This window comes from Convolutriloba macropyga, chromosome 7 (assembly GCF_964194025.1).
Source record: "Convolutriloba macropyga chromosome 7, txConMacr16.3, whole genome shotgun sequence".
Taxonomy (NCBI): Eukaryota; Metazoa; Xenacoelomorpha; order Acoela; family Convolutidae; genus Convolutriloba; species Convolutriloba macropyga.
The window spans coordinates 27,004,279-27,025,705 of NC_134474.1; the positions used below are offsets into that span (position 1 = coordinate 27,004,279).

At 35.8% G+C, this 21,427-nt stretch overlaps 1 protein-coding gene across 1 annotated transcript in view; it reads right to left on the reverse strand.

The window, feature by feature from the left end:
* LOC142342742 (vacuolar protein-sorting-associated protein 36-like) overlaps nucleotides 1-20,801 on the reverse strand; it is a 78,451-nt gene extending 57,650 nt beyond the window's left edge. The window contains exons 1-3 of the mRNA XM_075394274.1: nucleotides 20,502-20,801; nucleotides 15,637-15,849; nucleotides 14,879-15,127 (exon numbers count right to left, since the gene is read on the reverse strand). Coding sequence (XP_075250389.1) covers nucleotides 14,879-15,127; nucleotides 15,637-15,849; nucleotides 20,502-20,774 — 735 coding nt within the window. The 5' untranslated portion in view covers nucleotides 20,775-20,801. The remainder of the gene's footprint in view (nucleotides 1-14,878; nucleotides 15,128-15,636; nucleotides 15,850-20,501) is intronic.
* Nucleotides 20,802-21,427: the final 626 nt, after the last annotated feature.

The following is a 21,427-nucleotide window of genomic DNA, read 5'->3' on the forward strand; positions in this document are numbered from 1 at the left end:
GCTAAATCAGTCACTTGTGAAATTTCAGGACCAAAGAAATCAAGCTGAAACAACAACAAACAGCAAATAGCATATTAGACATTCAAGGAAGGAAATCTTAAATCTCACCAGATTTCATTGAAAACCGCCACAGTTAGTCATCACAAAACAAGAATAATCTTCCATACTCATTTAAAAAGAAACAACGAGACTCGCTTAAAAACTTTTGATCACGGTAGTGCTAATCCTGTCATGGGTCGAAGTTCATAACCAAAAACATCATAAAACAAACAATTAACAGCATATAGAATATCAGACATCCAAGGAAGGAAATCATAAATCTTACCCGATTTCAATGGAAACCGCGAAAGTTAGTCATCACAAAACAAGAATAGTCTTCCATACTCATTTACAAAGAAGCAACGAGACTCGCTTAAAAACTTTTGATCACGGTAGCGCTAATCCTGTCATGGGTCGAAGTTCATAACCAAAAACATCATAAAACAAACAATTAAAAGCATATAGAATATCAGACATCCAAGGAAGGAAATCATAAATCTTACCCGATTTCAATGGAAACCGCGAAAGTTAGTCATCACAAAACAAGAATAGTCTTCCATACTCAATTACAAAGAAACAACGAGACTCGCTTAAAAATTTTGATCACGGTAGTGCTAATCCTGTCATGGGTCGAAGTTCATAACCAAAAACATCATAAAACAAACAATTAACAGCATATAGAATATCAGACATCCAAGGAATGAAATCATAAATCTTACCAGATTTCACAGGAAACCGCGACAGTTAGTCATCATAAAACACGAATAGTCTTGCATACTCATTTACAAAGAAGCAACGAGACTCGCTTAAAAACTTTTGATCACGGTAGCGCTAATCCTGTCATGGGCCGAAATTCATATCCAAAAACATCATGAAAAAAAATAAACAGCGTACAGGATATCACATATCCAAGGAATGAAATCATAAATCTTACCAGATTTCAATGGAAACCGCGACAGTTAGTCATCACAAAACAAGAATAGTCTTCCATACTCATTTACAAAGAAGCAACGAGACTCGCTTAAAAACTTTTGATCACGGTAGCGCTAATCCTGTCATGGGCCGAAATTCATATCCAAAAACATCATGAAAAAAAATAAACAGCGTACAGGATATCACACATCTGAGGAATGAAATCATAAATCTTACCCGATTTCAACGGAAACCGCGACATTTAGTCATCACAAAACAAGAATAGTCTTCCAAACTCAATTACAAAGAAGCAACGAGACTCGCTTAAAAACTTTTGATCACGGTAGCGATAATCCTGTCATGGGCCGAAATTCATATCCAAAAAAATCATGAAATAAAAACAAAAAACAGCATACAGGATATCAGACATCCAGGGAATGAAATCATAAACCTTAGCAGGCCTCATTGGACACCGCGCTAATCAGTCATTACAAAAAACTTTTAAAGTCTTCCAAACTCATTCACAGAAAAAAGGAACGCGCTAGAAAGCCTGAATAACAGTCATTTGCCCACGTTCAGGACCAAATAAAAAAAGCTGAAAAAAGAACAACAACAAACAGCAAATAGCATATTAGACATTCAAAGAAGGAAATCAAATCTTACCAGATTTCAAAGGAAACCGCGAGAGCTGGTCATTACAAAAGAATCATAGTCTTCCATACTCATTTACAAAGAAACAACAAGACGAGCTTAAAAACTTTTGATCACGGTAGCGCTAACCCTTTCATGCGCCGAAGTTCATAACAAAAAACATCATGAAACAAAAAACAATACACAGTATATACAATATCAGACATCCAAGGAATAAAATCAGAAACCTTAGCAGGCCTCATTGGAAAACGGAATAATCAGTCATCACAAAAAATTTTGAAGTCTTTCAGACTCATTTACACAAAACAGAAAAGCGCTGGAAAGCCTGAATCACAGTAGCGCTAATTCAGTCATTTGCAAAGTTCAGGACCAAAAAAAGATGAAAAAAGAACAACAACAAACAGCAAATAGCATAATAGACATTCAAAGAAGGAAATCATAAATCTTACCAGATTTCAAAGGAAACCACGAGAGCTGGTCATTACAAAAGAATAATAGTCTTCCATACTCATTTACAAAGAAACAACAAGACGCGCTTAAAAACTTTTGATCACAGTAGCGCTAACCCTGTCATGCGCCGAAGTTCATAACAAAAAACATCATGAAAAAAACAATAAACAGTATATAGAATATCAGACATCCAAGGAATAAAATCATAAACCTTAGCAGGCCTCATTGGAAAACGGAATAATCAGTCATCACAAAAAATTTTAAAGTCTTCCAGACTCATTTACACAAAAAAGAAAAGCGCTGGAAAGCCTGAATCAAAGTAGCGCTCTAATTCAGTCATTTGCCAAAGTTCAGGACCAAAAAAAGATGAAAAAACAACAACAACAAACAGCAAATAGCATAATAGACATTCAAAGAAGGAAATCATAAATCTTACCAGATTTCAAAGGAAACCGCGAGAGCTGGTCATTACAAAAGAATAATAGTCTTCCATACTCATTTACAAAGAAACAACAAGACGCGCTCAAAAACTTTTGATCACGGTAGCGCTAACCCTGTCATGCGCCGAAGTTGATAACAAAAAACATCATGAAACAAAAAACAATAAACAGTATATAGAATATCAGACATCCAAGGAATAAAATTATAAACCTTAGCAGGCCTCATTGGAAAACGGAATAATCAGTCATCAAAAAAAATTTTGAAGTCTTCCAGACTCATTTACACAAAAAAGAAAAGCGCTGGAAAGCCGGAATCACAGTAGCGCTAATTCAGTCATTTGCCAAAGTTCAGGACCAAAAAAAGATGAAAAAAGAACAACAACAAACAGCAAATAGCATAATAGACATTCAAAGAAGGAAATCATAAATCTTACCAGATTTCACTGGAAACCGCGAGAGCTGGTCATTACAAAAGAATAATAGTCTTCCATACTCATTTACAAAGAAACAACAAGACGCGCTTAAAAACTTTTGATCACGGTAGCGCTAACCCTGTCATGCGCCGAAGTTCATAACAAAAAACATCATCAAACAAAAAACAATAAACAGTATATAGAATATCAGATATCTAAGGATTAAAATCATAAACCTTAGCAGGCCTCATTGGAAAACGGAATAATCAGTCATCACAAAAAATTTTGAAGTCTTCCAGACTCGTTTACACAAAAAAGAAAAGCGCTGGAAAGCCTGAATCACAAGAGCGCTAATTCAGTCATTTGCCAAAGTTCAGGACCAAAAAAAGATGAAAAAAGAACAACAACAAGCAGCAAATAGCATAATAGACATTCAAAGAAGGAAATCATAAATCTTACCAGATTTCACTGGAAACCGCGAGAGCTGGTCATTACAAAAGAATAATAGTCTTCCATACTCATTTACAAAGAAACAACAAGACGCGCTTAAAAACTTTTGATCACGGTAGCGCTAACCCTGTCATGCGCCGAAGTTCATAACAAAAAACATCATCAAACGAAAAACAATAAACAGTATATAGAATATCAGACATCCAAGGAATAAAATCATAAACCTTAGCAGGCCTCATTGGAAAACGGAATAATCAGTCATCACAAAAAATTTAAAAGTCTTCCAGACTCATTTACACAAAAAAGAAAAGCGCTGGAAAGCCTGAATCAAAGTAGCGCTCTAATTCAGTCATTTGCCAAAGTTCAGGACCAAAAAAAGATGAAAAAAGAACAACAACAAACAGCAAATAGCATAATAGACATTCAAAGAAGGAAATCATAAATCTTACCAGATTTCAAAGGAAACCGCGAGAGCTGGTCATTACAAAAGAATAATAGTCTTCCATACTCATTTACAAAGAAACAACAAGACGCGCTCAAAAACTTTTGATCACGGTAGCGCTAACCCTGTCATGCGCCGAAGTTCATAACAAAAAACATCATGAAACAAAAAACAAACAGTATATAGAATATCAGACATCCAAGGAATAAAATCATAAACCTTAGCAGGCCTCATTGGAAAACGGAATAATCAGTCATCACAAAAAATTTTGAAGTCTTCCAGACTCATTTACACAAAAAAGAAAAGCGCTGGAAAGCCTGAATCACAGTAGCGCTAATTCAGTCATTTGCCAAAGTTCAGGACCAAAAAAAGATGAAAAAAGAACAACAAACAGCAAATAGCATAATAGACATTCAAAGAAGGAAATCATAAATCTTACCAGATTTCACTGGAATCCGCGAGAGCTGGTCATTACAAAAGAATAATAGTCTTCCATACTCATTTACAAAGAAACAACAAGACGCGCTTAAAAACTTTTGATCACGGTAGCGCTAACCCTGTCATGCGCCGAAGTTCATAATAAAAAACATCATCATACAAAAAACAATAAACAGTATATAGAATATCAGACATCCAAGGAATAAAATCATAAACCTTAGCAGGCCTCATTGGAAAACGGAATAATCAGTCATCACAAAAAATTTTGAAGTCTTCCAGACTCGTTTACACAAAAAAGAAAAGCGCTGGAAAGCCTGAATCACAGTAGCGCTAATTCAGTCATTTGCCAAAGTTCAGGACCAAAAAAAGCTGAAAAAAGAACAACAACAAACAGCAAATAGCATAATAGACATTCAAAGAAGGAAATCATAAATCTTACCAGATTTCAAAGGAAACCGCGAGAGCTGGTCATTACAAAAGAATAATAGTCTGCCATACTCATTTACAAAGAAACAACAAGACGCGCTTAAAAATTTTGATCACGGTAGCGCTAACACTGTCATGCGCGGAAGTTCATAACAAAAAACATCATGAAACAAAAAACAATTAACAGTATATAGAATATCAGACATCCAAAGAATAAAATCATAAACCTTAGCAGGCCTCATTGGAAATCGCAATAATCAGTCATCACAAAAAATTTTAAAGTCTTCCAGACTCATTTACACGAAAAAAAGCGCTGGAAAGCCTGAATCACAGTAGCGCTAATTCGGTCATTTGCCAAAGTTCAGGACTCAAAAAAGATGAAAAAAGAACAACAACAAACAGCAAATAGCATAATAGACATTCAAAGAAGGAAATCATAAATCTTACCAGATTTCACTGCAAACCGCGAGAGCTGGTCATCAAAAAACTATTAGTCTTCCATACTCATTTACAAAGAAAGAACAAGACGCGCTTAAAAAGTTTTGATCACGGTAACGCTAACCCTGTCATGCGCTGAAGTTCATAACCAAAAACATCATGAAACAAAAACAATAAACAGTATATAAATATCAGACATCCAAGGAATGAAATCAGAAACCTTACAAGGCCTCATTGGACACCGCGCTAATCAGTCATTATAAAAAACTTTTAAGTCTTTCAAACTCATTCACACAAAAAAAGCGCTGGAAAGCCTGAATAACAGTAGCGCTAATTCAGTCATTTGCCGAAGTTCAGGACCAAATAAAAAAAGCTGAAAAAAGGACAACAACAAACAGCAAATAGCATATTAGACACTCAAGGAAGGAAATCACAAATCTTAGATTTCAATTGAAACCGCGACAGTTAGTCATCACAAAGAAAGAATAGTCCTCCATACTCATTTACAAAAAAAACACTACGGGCTTATAAACCTTTGATCACGGTAGCGCTAGCCCTTTGAAGGGCCGAAGTTCATAACCAAGAACATCAGGAAACAAAAACAATAAATAGTATAAAAATATCAGACATCCAAGGAATGAAATCATAAACCTTACAAGGCCTCATTGGACACCGCGATAATCAGTCATTACAAAAAACTTTTAAGTCTTCCAAACTCATTCACACAAAAAAGGAAAGCGCTGGAAAGCCTGAAAAACAGTAGCGCTAATTCAGTCATTTGCCAACGTTCAGGACCAAAAAAAGATGAAAAAAGAACAACAACAAACAGCAAATAACATAATAGATATTCAAAGAAGGAAATCATAAATCTTACCAGATTTCACTGGAAACCGCGAGAGCTGGTCATCAAAAAAATATTAGTCTTCCATACTCATTTACAAAGAAACAACAAGACGCGCATAAAATGTTTTGATCACGGTAACGCTAACCCTGTCATGGGCCGAAGTTCATAACCAAAAACGTCATGAAAAAAAAACAATTAACAGCATATAGAATAACAGACATCCGAGGGATGAAATTATACATCTCACCAGATTTCACTGGAAACCGCGAAAATTAGTCATTAAAAAATGGAGTTTCACAAAATCAATTACAGAAAAACGAAATGCGCTGGAAAGCCTGAATCACAGCAGCGCTAAATCAGTCATTTGCCACAGTTCAGGACCAAATAACTCAAGCTGAAACACCAAAAACAGCTGAAATCATGAATCTTACCATATTTCAATGGAAACCGCGATAGCTGGTCATCACGAAAAAAGAATAGTCTTCCATACTCATTTACAAAGAAACAACAAGACGCGCTCAAAAAGTTTTGATCACGGTAGCGCTAATCCTGTCATGGGCCGAAGTTCATAATCAAAAACATCATAAAAAAACAACCAGCACAGAATATCAGACATCCAAGGAATGAAATCATACATCTTACCAAATTTCACTCGAAACCGCGACAATTAGTCATAAAAAATGGACAGTTTCATAAAAATCACTTACAGAAAAACGAAATGCGCTGGAAAGCCTGAATCACAGTAGCGCTAAATCAGTCATTTGCCAAAGTTGACCAAATAACTCAAGCTGAAAAAAAAATAGCAAATAGCATATTAGACATTCAAGGAAGGAAATCATTAATCTTACCATATTTCAATGGAAACCGCGACAGCTGGTCATCACGAAAGAAGAATAGTTTTCCATACTCATTCACAAAGAAACAACGAGACACGCTTATAAACTTTGGATCACGGTAGCGCTAATCCTGTCATGGGCCGAAGTTCAAAACCGATAACATCATGAAACAACATTAGTAAACAGCATAAAGAATACCAGACACCCTAGGAAAAAAATCATAAATCCTGCCAGAATTCACTGGAAACCGCGATAATTAGACATCACAAAAAATTTGTAGTCTTCCAAACTGCTTTTCACAAAAGAGAAAAACGCTGGGAAGCCTGAATCACAGCAGCGCTAAATCAGTTATTTGCCAAAGTTCAGGGCCAAATAACTCAAGCCGAAACAACAACAACAACAACAAAAAGCAAATAGCATATTAGACATTCAAGGAAGGCAATTATGAATCTTACCATATTTCAATGGAAACCGCGACAGCGGGTCATCACGAAAGAAGAATAGTCTTCCATACTCAATTAGAAAGAAACAACGAGAAGCGCTTATAACTTTTGATCACGATAGCGCTAATCCTGTCATGGGCCGAAGTTCATAACCAAAAACATCATGAAAAAAAAACAAACAGCACAGAATATCAGACATCTAAGGAATGAAATCATACATCTTACCAAATTTCACTGGAAACCGCGACAATTAGTCATAAAAAATGGACAGTCTCATAAAATCACTCACAGAACAACGAAATGCGCTGGAAAGCCTGAATCACAGCAGCGCTAAATCAGTTATTTGCCAAAGTTCAGGACCAAATAACTCAAGCTGAAACACCAAAAACAGCTGAAATCATGAATCTTACCATATTTCAATGGAAACCGCGATAGCTGGTCATCACGAAAAAAGAATAGTCTTCCATACTCATTTACAAAGAAACAACAAGACGCGCTCAAAAAGTTTTGATCACGGTAGCGCTAATCCTGTCATGGGCCGAAGTTCATAATCAAAAACATCATAAAAAAACAACCAGCACAGAATATCAGACATCCAAGGAATGAAATCATACATCTTACCAAATTTCACTCGAAACCGCGACAATTAGTCATAAAAAATGGACAGTTTCATAAAAATCACTTACAGAAAAACGAAATGCGCTGGAAAGCCTGAATCACAGTAGCGCTAAATCAGTCATTTGCCAAAGTTGACCAAATAACTCAAGCTGAAAAAAAAATAGCAAATAGCATATTAGACATTCAAGGAAGGAAATCATTAATCTTACCATATTTCAATGGAAACCGCGACAGCTGGTCATCACGAAAGAAGAATAGTTTTCCATACTCATTCACAAAGAAACAACGAGACACGCTTATAAACTTTGGATCACGGTAGCGCTAATCCTGTCATGGGCCGAAGTTCAAAACCGATAACATCATGAAACAACATTAGTAAACAGCATAAAGAATACCAGACACCCTAGGAAAAAAATCATAAATCCTGCCAGAATTCACTGGAAACCGCGATAATTAGACATCACAAAAAATTTGTAGTCTTCCAAACTGCTTTTCACAAAAGAGAAAAACGCTGGGAAGCCTGAATCACAGCAGCGCTAAATCAGTTATTTGCCAAAGTTCAGGGCCAAATAACTCAAGCCGAAACAACAACAACAACAACAAAAAGCAAATAGCATATTAGACATTCAAGGAAGGAAATCACAAATCTTACCATATTTCAATGGAAACCGCGACAGCGGGTCATCACGAAAGAAGAATAGTCTTCCATACTCAATTAGAAAGAAACAACGAGAAGTGCTTATAACTTTTGATCACGATAGCGCTAATCCTGTCATGGGCCGAAGTTCATAACCAAAAACATCATGAAAAAAAAACAAACAGCACAGAATATCAGACATCTAAGGAATGAAATCATACATCTTACCAAATTTCACTGGAAACCGCGACAATTAGTCATAAAAAATGGACAGTTTCATAAAAATCACTTACAGAAAAACGAAATGCGCTGGAAAGCCTGAATCACAGTAGCGCTAAATCAGTCATTTGCCAAAGTTGACCAAATAACTCAAGCTGAAAAAAAAATAGCAAATAGCATATTAGACATTCAAGGAAGGAAATCACAAATCTTACCATATTTCAATGGAAACCGCGACAGCGGGTCATCACGAAAGAAGAATAGTCTTCCATACTCAATTAGAAAGAAACAACGAGAAGTGCTTATAACTTTTGATCACGGTAGCGCTAATCCTGTCATGGGCCGAAGTTCATAATCAAAAACATCATAAAAAAACAACCAGCACAGAATATCAGACATCCAAGGAATGAAATCATACATCTTACCAAATTTCACTCGAAACCGCGACAATTAGTCATAAAAAATGGACAGTTTCATAAAAATCACTTACAGAAAAACGAAATGCGCTGGAAAGCCTGAATCACAGTAGCGCTAAATCAGTCATTTGCCAAAGTTGACCAAATAACTCAAGCTGAAAAAAAAATAGCAAATAGCATATTAGACATTCAAGGAAGGAAATCATTAATCTTACCATATTTCAATGGAAACCGCGACAGCTGGTCATCACGAAAGAAGAATAGTTTTCCATACTCATTCACAAAGAAACAACGAGACACGCTTATAAACTTTGGATCACGGTAGCGCTAATCCTGTCATGGGCCGAAGTTCAAAACCGATAACATCATGAAACAACATTAGTAAACAGCATAAAGAATACCAGACACCCTAGGAAAAAAATCATAAATCCTGCCAGAATTCACTGGAAACCGCGATAATTAGACATCACAAAAAATTTGTAGTCTTCCAAACTGCTTTTCACAAAAGAGAAAAACGCTGGGAAGCCTGAATCACAGCAGCGCTAAATCAGTTATTTGCCAAAGTTCAGGGCCAAATAACTCAAGCCGAAACAACAACAACAACAACAAAAAGCAAATAGCATATTAGACATTCAAGGAAGGAAATCACAAATCTTACCATATTTCAATGGAAACCGCGACAGCGGGTCATCACGAAAGAAGAATAGTCTTCCATACTCAATTAGAAAGAAACAACGAGAAGTGCTTATAACTTTTGATCACGATAGCGCTAATCCTGTCATGGGCCGAAGTTCATAACCAAAAACATCATGAAAAAAAAACAAACAGCACAGAATATCAGACATCTAAGGAATGAAATCATACATCTTACCAAATTTCACTGGAAACCGCGACAATTAGTCATAAAAAATGGACAGTCTCATAAAATCACTCACAGAACAACGAAATGCGCTGGAAAGCCTGAATCACAGCAGCGCTAAATCAGTTATTTGCCAAAGTTCAGGACCAAATAACTCAAGCTGAAACAACAAAAAACAGCAAATAGCATATAAGACATTCAAGGAAGGGAATCATAAATCTTACCAAATTTCAATGGAAACCGCGACAGCTGGTCATCACGAAAGAAGAATAGTCTTCCATATTCATTTACAAAGAAACAACGAGACGCGCTTACAAACTTTTGATCACGGTAGCGCTAATCTTGTCATGGGCCGAAGTTCATAACCAAAAACATCATGAAACAACATTAGTAAACAGCATAAAGAATATCAGACACCCAAGGATTGAAATCATAAATCCTGCCAGAACTCACTGGAAACCGCGATAATTAGACATCACACAAAATTTGTAGTCTTCCAAACTGCTTTTCACAAAAGAGAAAAGCGCTCGAAAGCCTGAATCACAGCAGCGCTAATTCAGTCACTTGCCAAAAGCTCAGACCAAATAAAGCTGAAACAACAACAACAAACAGCAAATAGCATATTAGACAATTTAAGGAAGGACATCATAAATCTTACGCGGCCTCACTGGAAACGCGATAATCAGTCATCACAAAAAATTGAAGTCTTCCAAACTTATTTACAAGAGAAAAGCTCTGGAAAGCCTGAATCACAGTAGCGCTACAGTCATTTGCAAAAGTTCAGGACCAAACAAATCTGAAAAAGGGACAACAACAAACAGCAAATAACATATTAGACATTCAAGGAAGGAAATCACAAATCTTACCAGATTTCAATGGAGACCGCGACAGTTAGTCATCACAAAGAAAGAATAGCCTTCCAAACTCATTTACAAAAAAACGAGACGCGCTTAAAAACTTTTGATGACGGTAGCGCTGACCCTGTCATTGGCCGAAGTTCATAACCAAAAACATGAAACAAAAACAAAAAACAGCATAATGAATATTAGACATCCAAGGACTGAAATCATAAATCTTACCAGATTTCACTGGAAACCGCGACAATTAGTCTTAAAAAATGAACAGTTTCAAAAAATTACTGACAGAAAAACGAAATGCGCTGGAAAGCCTGAATCACAAAAGCGCTAAATCAGTTATTTGCCAAAGTCCAGGACCAAATAACTCAAGCTGAAACAACAACAACCACAAACAGCAAATAGCATATAAGACATTCAAGGAAGGGAATCATAAATCTTACCAAATTTCAATGGAAACCGCGACAGCTGGTCATCACGAAAGAAGAATAGTCTTCCATATTCATTTACAAAGAAACAACGAGACGCGCTTACAAACTTTTGATCACGGTAGCGCTAATCTTGTCATGGGCCGAAGTTCATAACCAAAAACATCATGAAACAACATTAGTAAACAGCATAAAGAATATCAGACACCCAAGGATTGAAATCATAAATCCTGCCAGAACTCACTGGAAACCGCGATAATTAGACATCACACAAAATTTGTAGTCTTCCAAACTGCTTTTCACAAAAGAGAAAAGCGCTCGAAAGCCTGAATCACAGCAGCGCTAATTCAGTCACTTGCCAAAAGCTCAGACCAAATAAAGCTGAAACAACAACAACAAACAGCAAATAGCATATTAGACAATTTAAGGAAGGACATCATAAATCTTACGCGGCCTCACTGGAAACGCGATAATCAGTCATCACAAAAAATTGAAGTCTTCCAAACTTATTTACAAGAGAAAAGCTCTGGAAAGCCTGAATCACAGTAGCGCTACAGTCATTTGCAAAAGTTCAGGACCAAACAAATCTGAAAAAGGGACAACAACAAACAGCAAATAACATATTAGACATTCAAGGAAGGAAATCACAAATCTTACCAGATTTCAATGGAGACCGCGACAGTTAGTCATCACAAAGAAAGAATAGCCTTCCAAACTCATTTACAAAAAAACGAGACGCGCTTAAAAACTTTTGATGACGGTAGCGCTGACCCTGTCATTGGCCGAAGTTCATAACCAAAAACATGAAACAAAAACAAAAAACAGCATAATGAATATTAGACATCCAAGGACTGAAATCATAAATCTTACCAGATTTCACTGGAAACCGCGACAATTAGTCTTAAAAAATGAACAGTTTCAAAAAATTACTGACAGAAAAACGAAATGCGCTGGAAAGCCTGAATCACAAAAGCGCTAAATCAGTTATTTGCCAAAGTCCAGGACCAAATAACTCAAGCTGAAACAACAACAACCACAAACAGCAAATAGCATATTAGACATTCAAGTAAGGAAATCATAAATCTTACCAGATTTCAATGGAAACCGGGACAGCTGGTCATCGCCAAAGAAGAATAGTCCTGCATACTCATTTACAAAGAAACAACGAGACGCGCATACAATCTATTGATCATGGTAGCGCTAATCCTGTCATGGACCGAAGTTCATAACCAAAAACATCATGAAAGCAAAAACAATAATCAGCATATAGAATATCAGATATCCAAGGAATGAAATCATAAATCTTACCAGATTTCAAAACCAGTCCTCGGCCGAAGTTCAGAACCAAATACATCAAGTTGAAACAAAAATAGAAGAACACCATGTAACATATATCATACATCAGGGAGTCTAACCCAATTTCACTGGGAACCGCGACAGATGGACATCACGATACGATTGAACAAATCTTGCGAACTCATTTACGGAAAAAAGAAATGTGCTTAGAAGACTGAATAACAGTAGCGCTAATCAAGCAATTTGCCAAAGTTGAGGACAAATAAATCAAGCTGAAACAACAACAAACAGCATATAGCATATCATCAACCCTTCCAGTCATGGGCATAGGTTCAAAGCTATTTAAATTAACATCAGACAAAAAAAACTCTGGCAAACCGAACAGTTAGTCTTCAGACACCAAAAGAATCACCCAGAAAAGTCTCAGAAAAAATGAAAAAGCAGCTACTCAAAACAGAAAACATTTAAAAGTGCGGGAGGCAAGGTAGAATCTACTCTTTCAGATCAGTAAGTTGAAGACAATATATTTCGACTCCGAAAAAAAACAGAACAAATATCACATAGCAATTAACAGTCAAGTTAGTAGATCACAAGTCCTAGCGGACAGACCACTAACCGAAAGCAAAACATTACAAATAAATTGAATTAGTAAAGATGATCTTCAAAATCAATTACAGATAAACGAGACGCTTCAGGCAAGCTTGAATCACAGCAGCACCTAAGTTAATAACCAAAAAGTTCAGATACACAAAAACCAAAGGAAAATATGTATAAAGCATAAAGAAGAGCAATTCTGAAACCCCCATCAGTTTGTCATTTCAAAAACTGGAATCCTTAAGAACCCTAACAACAAAGAAGTAACAGAGATCAAAGAAGGCGAGAATCTCCAAAAACACATAATTGCCCCTACTGTCAGGTGCGATAGTTAAGGATTTAATTCTACATCAAACAGAAAAGCAAAACAATAGTGGCATATACACTATACGACTCAAGAGAGTTCACTGCAACCCAAGACATTTACAAATCACAAACAAATTGTATCATTCAGAACAACCAACGTTTTAAATAAGCCTGAATCAGAATAGCGCTCAGCCCATACGGGGTAAAAGTTAAGGCTAATGAATTTCAAAACCCGAAGAAAAACTAAAAAATTATAAACATTTAACAGAAATTAGAGATAGCAAATAATAGGCTGGTCAGATTTCACACGAAACCACAGCAATCATTAAAAAATGAATAATACTAACTTACCGAAAAATGAGACGCGTTAAAAAAACCTCAATCAGTAGCTCTCATCCTGTCAGTTAAGAAACAGATCAAGTCCGAACAAAAACAAAACCCAATACAGCCTATATTAGGCAACCAGGAGGGAAACTACGCCTTAACAGATTGCACTGGAAACTAGCAGTTAGCGGCATTGACTTTTATATCCTGTTACAATGAAAAAACTATCAGTTAAAAAAGGTCAACAAAACTCCTCTTCGAGTTCCTTTGGTTGAACAACAGAACCAATAGAACTGACATTCATTGAATAAACAAAAACCGACTAATGTCAGACAAGTTGCTCTCGAGCGACAGGCCGGGCTATTTAATTCAGAGGTCTGCAGCAACAAAAAAAAGTTTTTCTAGGGTGAAACTCCGACTAGGGAGGGATTCCAACCCGCAACCACTTACCACTCAGCCATCAGGCCCACATTATCTCTATGCTTACAATCGCCATAAATATTTAAACGTAGACTTTACATCTCAATAAGAGCAATTTAGGTCAAGCAAAAATTCAAAAGTGGAATCAAAAAAGAAACGTTTTGAGGAGAACCATTTTTAGAAGAAAACGGTCAAGCATAAACTTTGCATAAAAATTATTTTACAATAATTGCTTCAAACTCCGTTCGTAACTAAAAAACGACAATTAGACTCTAATAAAAGCGTCGCATCGGTCGGCTGCTATAAGCTAACAAACTAGCCATATCCAGTATCCTAACTTCCTATCTCCAGTATCCTTGACAGCCAACAAACTATATGACCCTAGAAACAAGAAAACAAAAGAAGAAAGTCTAAGAGATTATTAAAAAATTTTTGAACGGGTATGAAGAACACAAAAACACGAAATACTTGGCAAAATCGTTCATTATTAGAAAGCCTTAAATATCTTTCGTTAATTTCACCAAGGCAGAAAGTGACAAAAACAAAAGACGGCAAGATTCAAAAATCCAAAAACTGTACAAAACAAATGCTGTCTAGATCAAAAACGTCTATATCAATGGTGGCTGGATCCAATGGTGTCTAATCTCTCATACCAGTAATCGACGGAACAAATCACCACACAAACCTTGACAATTGGATAAAGGAATTCACAAAGTTGCTTTGCAAGCTGCTGGTGATATTTTGTTTCGTTGCCACTTGTCTGCCGTGTCACGGGATTAGCAATTCCCATACTCAACAGAACTGATTTGAACTCTATGGTCTCATCAGCATTAATTGCACCCTGGCCATCGCGGATTTTTTCGGCCAATTTTGATGATAGTTTGACCATTTCTTGCGCACTGCTCATTAATTTGTCTATATCCGCAAACGCAGCCTAAAATCAATTAATGCGTTTAAAACATGCCATCTTTACAAACAGAAGAGACGCCATTTATACTCTGTCAGCTTCACTGATTCACTTAATTTCTTTATGCGGAGCTATTGACATCAAACTTGGAAAAGTGAACAAGACTAACACACCAAATATTGATAACACCTGGTGACCATAATTTTGACCATAATTTAACATTCAATTACGTATATAAACGTCTATGTACTTTTTAGAAGACCTGAGTACATTCTTCTTAACTTCTGTTTCTCAAGCAAGCAAACAACTTATTTGCTATGCTGTATGCTGACCAAGAAAATTCTAACACATTAAAATTACAATTTCTCTTAACACCTGTAACATTGTTAGGAAATCACTGGGCTCAATCAATGAAAGATTCTGTGGTCATTTAACTGTCCCAATTTTACGCTTCTTTTTTGGTCCCTTGTCCGGTCCCATTGTAGAGCTGTTGAACTGAAGTGTTTTATTCCGTTGAATGTAAATGCACAACTTACATTTAGTCTAGCATCCGTACTCTTCTGTTCCGTGTCAATTTTCTTCTGAACTGCTGAGATCCCCAGAGAACTTAGAGACCCCGAAACTATTGACGATGCATTTGAATCCGCGTCAGGAATTTCCCATCTTTTGCGTTGTAAGGAATCAGAAAGACAGCTCAGAAATATTTGCGATCCGAAGTTCGTGAACACCAACTTGACCACTTTGGCATCCTAAACCCAAACCAACAAACTGCATTTAGTATTCACGAAGCCTTCAGATAATGAAAAAGCGACATAAATCTTAGAAAAGAGCAACATCGTTAAAAAAGCCCACATCAAAAGAATTCTTACGTGCTTGTATAGTCTGCTCAGTTCATAAATTGATAAAGCAAATTTTGTGATGGCCAGCCACTTTGTTCAAGATTCTTCCGGCAATTTCTAGTTGCAAAAAGCCTTTAGACTGTATACTAACTACTTCAAATACTAATGAAAAAAGTCAAGTTAAGAGCTAATAAGTCTTGCGCCAAAATCGAGTCGTTAATGTTTTCACATCTTGTTCTGGTTAAATAACGTATAAACTATGTAGAAAAGTTTTATTGAAACCGTCTTTGATTTTCCCATAAATCGATTAGCAAAAAATCAAAAACGAATAGTAAAAGAACGAGTTCATATAAAAACAATGGCCATATACTCAAATGGGTTTTTTCAGACAATTTTGGCCGATCGATATATTCATCGTACAGAGTTGTGAGTGGTATCATTAAAAAGCCCCTCCATAAAAATTTTTGAATTTCGTATTTTACAGGAGTTATCGAGGTTTGAAGTTTTGTGAATAATACACGGATTTCCGTTGTTTTTATTCACATTTTCCGGAATTTTGCCTAAAATTTTGTCAATTTTGCAAAAAATTGTTAACAATAGTACTGTTTGTTTTATTTTTAGAGAGAAAAAAAAGTATTGTTGCCATTTTTGATTTAATTTCTCTCGCTAAAATTTTGGCTAAATATTTCAAAATTCAGCCTTTTTCATCACAAATTGCCCGAAAAAAGCTTCTTTAGTCCATTTTGATTAAATTCGCCGGAAGTACACACCCAAACACACCTAACACAATCTTTGTAGACTCAAAAGCGGGCTTTTTAGTCTCCAAATTCCGTTGAGAGTGCTCTCTAATTAAAATTTGCCGTTTTTGCTAACTTTAGTCGTTGATTATCAAAAACTCGACATCTATTTTTGATCTTTTAACTAACAAATTATCTAGATCTGAACCATTTGAAACAATTGTGTGTTCTTAATGAACAAACAGAAATAGCAATGCTGGTTTTGGTAAAATAATTCAGATTGTAATCAGTCGGTCTTTCTTCGGAAAAAAATCAATCTATTTATGTTAACTAAACAACAGAACAATTCACATCAAAGCTCACTGCTGATAGGTCCAAATGGCTTTCTAAACAGTTCCAAATTATTGTATGCATTTTCTTAACTCGAAAGATTATGGTCGATTTGACTTTAAAAATGTTTGCTTTTTAAATATACAATGGCTTATTGAAATTTGCCGCTATTTTTCTCCTAATTCGGTCAACTTGTAGCTTAGCGTCAGCAAGGAAAAAATGCTTATTCTTCCTCTTCTTTTTACTGAAATGATTTTTTTTGCAGTTTTACGCCTTAAGTTAGTTTTCTGGCTTTGATACTAGATTTCACAATTTTTTAGGTATTCGCGAATTTTTCACGTTTTTTTTCTCGTTTTGTAACATTATCACATTATTGAAATAAGGCATAATTTAACATATAAAAGTCTCGAAAGGTATAGTTTATGGTTTTAAAGGCTTCAACACCCCTTTCTAGAAGAATTTAATTAAATTTTTTACAATTGTCTTCAACTGTCGTTTTCACTTTGTCTTTTTAGTCGTCTGAAATTACCTAGATAATCGCAAGTCTCATTGGCATTTCATGAAGGCATAAATGAGCCTTGGTTCTGATTTGAGTAGATTTCTGATTGCGTTCATGACTTTGAAAAAAAATGTTTTCAAAAATAAAACTCATTTCAACTTTATTTAACTTCGCATTTTTGTTCCTTTTTGTCTATTTGTTACCTAGCATCATTAGTTATAGGTCACATATGACATCACTGTTGTCGAGGAAGGTGCAAGTGTACAAAATCTACAAAATCTAATGTTTTTTTTAAGAATTCGTTATCAATTTACTGGATTCGACACGGTTTTTTCGCACAAAAAGTAAACTAATTTTTGATTTTTGTCTTTTTAACGTTCTTTTTGTAGACGTAAGACATATTCTGACTAATTAAAGGTCTCACGCGCTTTTTTGGACGAATTGACGAACCCAACCTACTTAATTATTTCATATTGTAGCTAATGGCTTCCATGACTTTGAGAATAATTGTTTTCGAAAACTGAATTAATTTTGCCCCTTATTCTCTTTTTTCTACTTGATACCTATTCTTGCTAGTGAGAAGGCCTATAGCACAATTTTGGCGTTGGATGAAGGCTCAATTGAACATATTTTGAGGTGCCAAATATGGATTTACGGCTTCGACAGCGGTTTCTCGCAAGTTTTAATTGAATTTTTTTGTCTCTATTTGTTGTTCTTTTTGTAACCGCATAAAAAATTGATTATTGACAGGTATTAATACCCTCCTATAGAGGCGTATGTGATCATAAACATGTTGGATGTTTTCAATTGCCATCTAATGGTTTTCTTTACTTTGAAATTAATTGTTTTTAAAAATATGGGCCAATTTTTTTTAATCTTTGCTGTTTTTTTGTTCTTTTTTGTCTAATTGTTACCGATCCTTTTTATAGAATGGTCCCATATCTTCTCTAGTGAAAAACAAGTTTTGTTTAGTTTCAGTTTTATCTGACGCTATTTTGAGATTGTTAGTAAGTTTTTTTTTAAAATGGACAAGTTTTGGATGTAATTAATGTTTGTTGTTATTGTTGTTTGATTTTGTTGTTAGTCTTGACTTGCTTTCTTGATAATGACTGGTCTCATGAATCTAATGCGGCATTTTTTACTCCACTGAGTTATTTGCGTTGGAGGCGATCTTTGTTCATACACATTTTTTTTTTTGAAAAATACTTTAATTTTTGGGGTTTTCTATCTTTTATATCATCATTTGGTAGACATTTATGCCAAAAATATGGATGAGCGGTGTCTGAACTTTATGTGCGAACGCACATTACCGAGCCTCCTTGTCTAATTAGATTCCAAACTGCTGAATCAATTGAATGGACATGACCAATATGAACGAGTCTCTGACATTGCATTTCAATCAATTTACGCCAGTCAAAATGTCTTTACCTATGACTAGCAGACTTCCTTGGCAGTATCAATCTGCATGTATTAGTACTCAACCTTCATCATGAAAGCTCAGCCCAAAGACAATTCATTTAATCAAAATTGGATACTGGACTTTTACATGACTATTCTCAAGCCAAAAGTGATTGTTCCTCGGGCCAATATCCGAGCAACCAAACTAGTTCGGAGGGATGGATTTAAACAAAAACAAATTGTCAGATCATTCTCCATTGAAACTTTGGATCACCAACAATTTCGAAATCAAACGGCATAGTTGCAAGACGGCATTAGAGCATCAACCTACGATTTTTACACTTGAAAGATAATCTGAAAGATAATGAAAGATAATCTGAAGCAGTACGAATGAAAAATTTGACAAAGAAGCTCGCTGCACAACATCAACTCAGGCTTTCTAGAGCCAGAATTATTATCATTTTTAGATTACTTCGGATCATATCATAGAATAAGTCAATTCTCACTGTATCTTATCTTATCACTCGCACAAGAACAATTGTCAACCTCTAGGATAACATCTTAACAACTACGCAACATGAGTTGATATCTCTCACAATCACTCTTATATTAGCAACTCACTTTATTTCAGAATGAGAGCAACAAAGATCAATCAAAATAAAGAACTCAAGCGTAAAAAAGTCACTCAAGAAGTTAAAGAAGAAAAACCCATAAGAAAATTTGAAGGTTTTCAAGTTGTCTAAGTTGACTCATATAAAGCATGCAAACTTTTATGCAATCTTTAACAATGGACAGTGAATACTCCACGGAATAATATTCTTCAGGCTATGAAAGCATCTACATTCTTTCTTCGACTTTTCCATGACATGACTAGTCAATTTCAGATCAGCGCGAATAAGTACTTACAAGTCTCTTTGAATTGGTTCTTCATCGATAACCGGACCACTTGCAAATTTTACTGGAGCACTACAAAAAAAAAATAAGACAGTGTTTTAATACAGTTCGCAATTATCCCATTTAATAAGTTTCATTAGTACAACCGCGTCAAACTTCAGCTTAAATTGCGCTTGCGTATTCGGGATAATAGCCGCTTCAGAGATAAATTCATTGGCCAATTCACAGTTACTGAATAAAATCTACTCAAACTCAAACAATTACTTCAAGAAAAACAGTTAAAACAAAAGCGATCGTTCAAATATAAATTCAACTATATTCAAAAATACAGAGAAGTGCCTGTTTTTCAGGAGCATTTTTAATCACATTCCCATTTCAGTTTTCCTTAGATTTGAAATGAGTCGACTGAAAATCGCTTGATAAATTCAAGAGTTTGATCAACTCTTAACACATTTCAAGTGCCACTGCTCGTACTGATTTTTACGGAAAACTGGCAAACTTCGATCTAGTTTTTCTCATAGGCTGCTTTATCCCTTTTTTTATAAGTTGGAGCAATTGAATGTGTAACTATTTTCAGTCATGGGACAAAAAGTTTTGACCAAAAGGTAACACGAAAATATAGAGCACCTGCATGCCACATAAAGCACCACTCGGAACTTTTGAAGCTACTACAAGTGCTGCTACTTACAGTAGTGCCATAGTACCTGGTAAAAAGACAACAGAAGTTTTGGAAAGCCATCATGCGTTCTTTTGTGGTCCTCAGATACAGCTTTAATATTTTTCAATTGAACTGCCAGGGTAACCAAGCATGCCATATCTCGCCAGAGCAGCCGGTGAGATGTAATAAAAAGGGAACCGTTTGAAAAGTTGCTTTCTTTATCACTGTTTGTCTCGCATAGTGTTACCCCTACAGCTTCGCGAAGAAACTGTTCAGATCCCCGTAAAGCAATGGAGGCAACTTGATTGAAGAATTCCATGAATTCTAAAAATACAACACTTCTGCGGTGGTACAAGGATGGTAAAAAGGAAATAAATCTGACAAGCCACTCACGAAAAACAAAGTGTTCTCTGATCAGGCAGTGCTGCGCTTCCAGCTAAGATAACCAAAATTGGAGCTGAGTAAGGCTAAGTCCAACCAAATAAAACACGAGATATTAGTAGTAAAAGTTTAGATCTCAATGCCTGTACTCATTGCAAGAAATGCTCTATGACGCCCGAAATTCATTATTGGCAGACAAATACAGTTGTTCGCTCTTATGAAAGAAAAAGGGACTAGTGGCAAAAACTAAGACATCGGGCTTAAGCAAAATATTAGGGAAATCCTAGACAGTCGCAAAATTTATGAAGGAAAATGACACATTAGCAGTTCCTTCTGATAACGGCACAGAATTTGCGATGAAAAAGCTGACAGAATTTGAGAAATTCACAAAGTCTTCAATTTTTCTCATTTTCAGTAGGTTGTAAATTCTAGCAACATTTCCCCAAAGATTGAAAAAGATACAGACAGTGCTTTGCTTGATGTGAAAGAAGATCTAAAAATTGACGAAAATTTTGCACTACTAGGTCGCAACCAGCCAGGGTTTCTTCCTTATGCCGTGATTGCTGAAAATTGGCATATTACACAAGGAAA